Source organism: Myotis davidii, unplaced genomic scaffold (genome assembly GCF_000327345.1).
Source record: "Myotis davidii unplaced genomic scaffold, ASM32734v1 scaffold198, whole genome shotgun sequence".
Classification (NCBI taxonomy): Eukaryota; Metazoa; Chordata; class Mammalia; order Chiroptera; family Vespertilionidae; genus Myotis; species Myotis davidii.
In genome coordinates this window covers 1,219,452-1,220,153 of record NW_006291485.1, presented here as the reverse complement: position 1 = coordinate 1,220,153, position 702 = coordinate 1,219,452, and the positions used below count along the sequence as shown (strand labels likewise).

The window sequence follows — 702 nt, the reverse complement described above, 5'->3', positions numbered from 1 at the left end:
GGACAGGCGTGTGGCTCCACTCACCACTCAGCAGCACGGTCAGCAGGACGGAGGCCAGGGCCGGGCCGGAGGATCTGCAGCTTTGGGTCATGGTTGAGCAGGGGCTCGGGTGTCTCTGCCCCCTGCACCCACCTGGCCCTCTTATAGCCCCAAGCCCGGGGGCCGTTGCATTGCCCCACCACAGGGCTAGCTGTCCCCACTTCCTTTCTCCACCTCCAGGAATGGATGAGGGTGAGGATGGCAAGAGCAGGGGGGGTGGGTGCAAGGGGCCTGGGTTGGCTCCAGATAAAATTCAGGGCACAAATTTGAAAGTCAGATTTTAAAAAATTATTTTTTCTTTTTAACTAAATGTATTGGGGTGAAATCGCTTAATAAAATTATGTAAGTTTCAAGCGTACAGTTCTGATACATCATCTGTATGTTGCATTGTGTGCCCACCACCCAAAGTCAAATCTTCTGTCACCAAATATTTGACTCCCTTTACTTCGCCCGAACCCCCTTCCCTCTGGTAACCACCGTACTGATGTCTGTGTCTACGAGTGGTTTTTTCTTGTTTCTGTACAGATGATTTTTATAAATAATAAAATGTTATGTCTCCATTACAAACCTTCCATATTGAAAGGCTCTCTAACATGAATTGCTTTAATATTAATTATGAAGCACAAAAGTTTAAGAACCTCACAGTGGGAGCCATCCAACCCC

The 702-nt window shown here is 47.9% G+C and overlaps 1 protein-coding gene across 1 annotated transcript in view; it reads right to left on the bottom strand.

The window, feature by feature from the left end:
* ELANE (elastase, neutrophil expressed) overlaps positions 1–126 on the bottom strand; it is a 2,387-nt gene extending 2,261 nt beyond the window's left edge. Inside the window, exon 1 of the mRNA XM_006764849.2 lies at positions 25–126. Coding sequence (XP_006764912.1) covers positions 25–91 — 67 coding nt within the window. The 5' untranslated portion in view covers positions 92–126. The remainder of the gene's footprint in view (positions 1–24) is intronic.
* Positions 127–702: the final 576 nt, after the last annotated feature.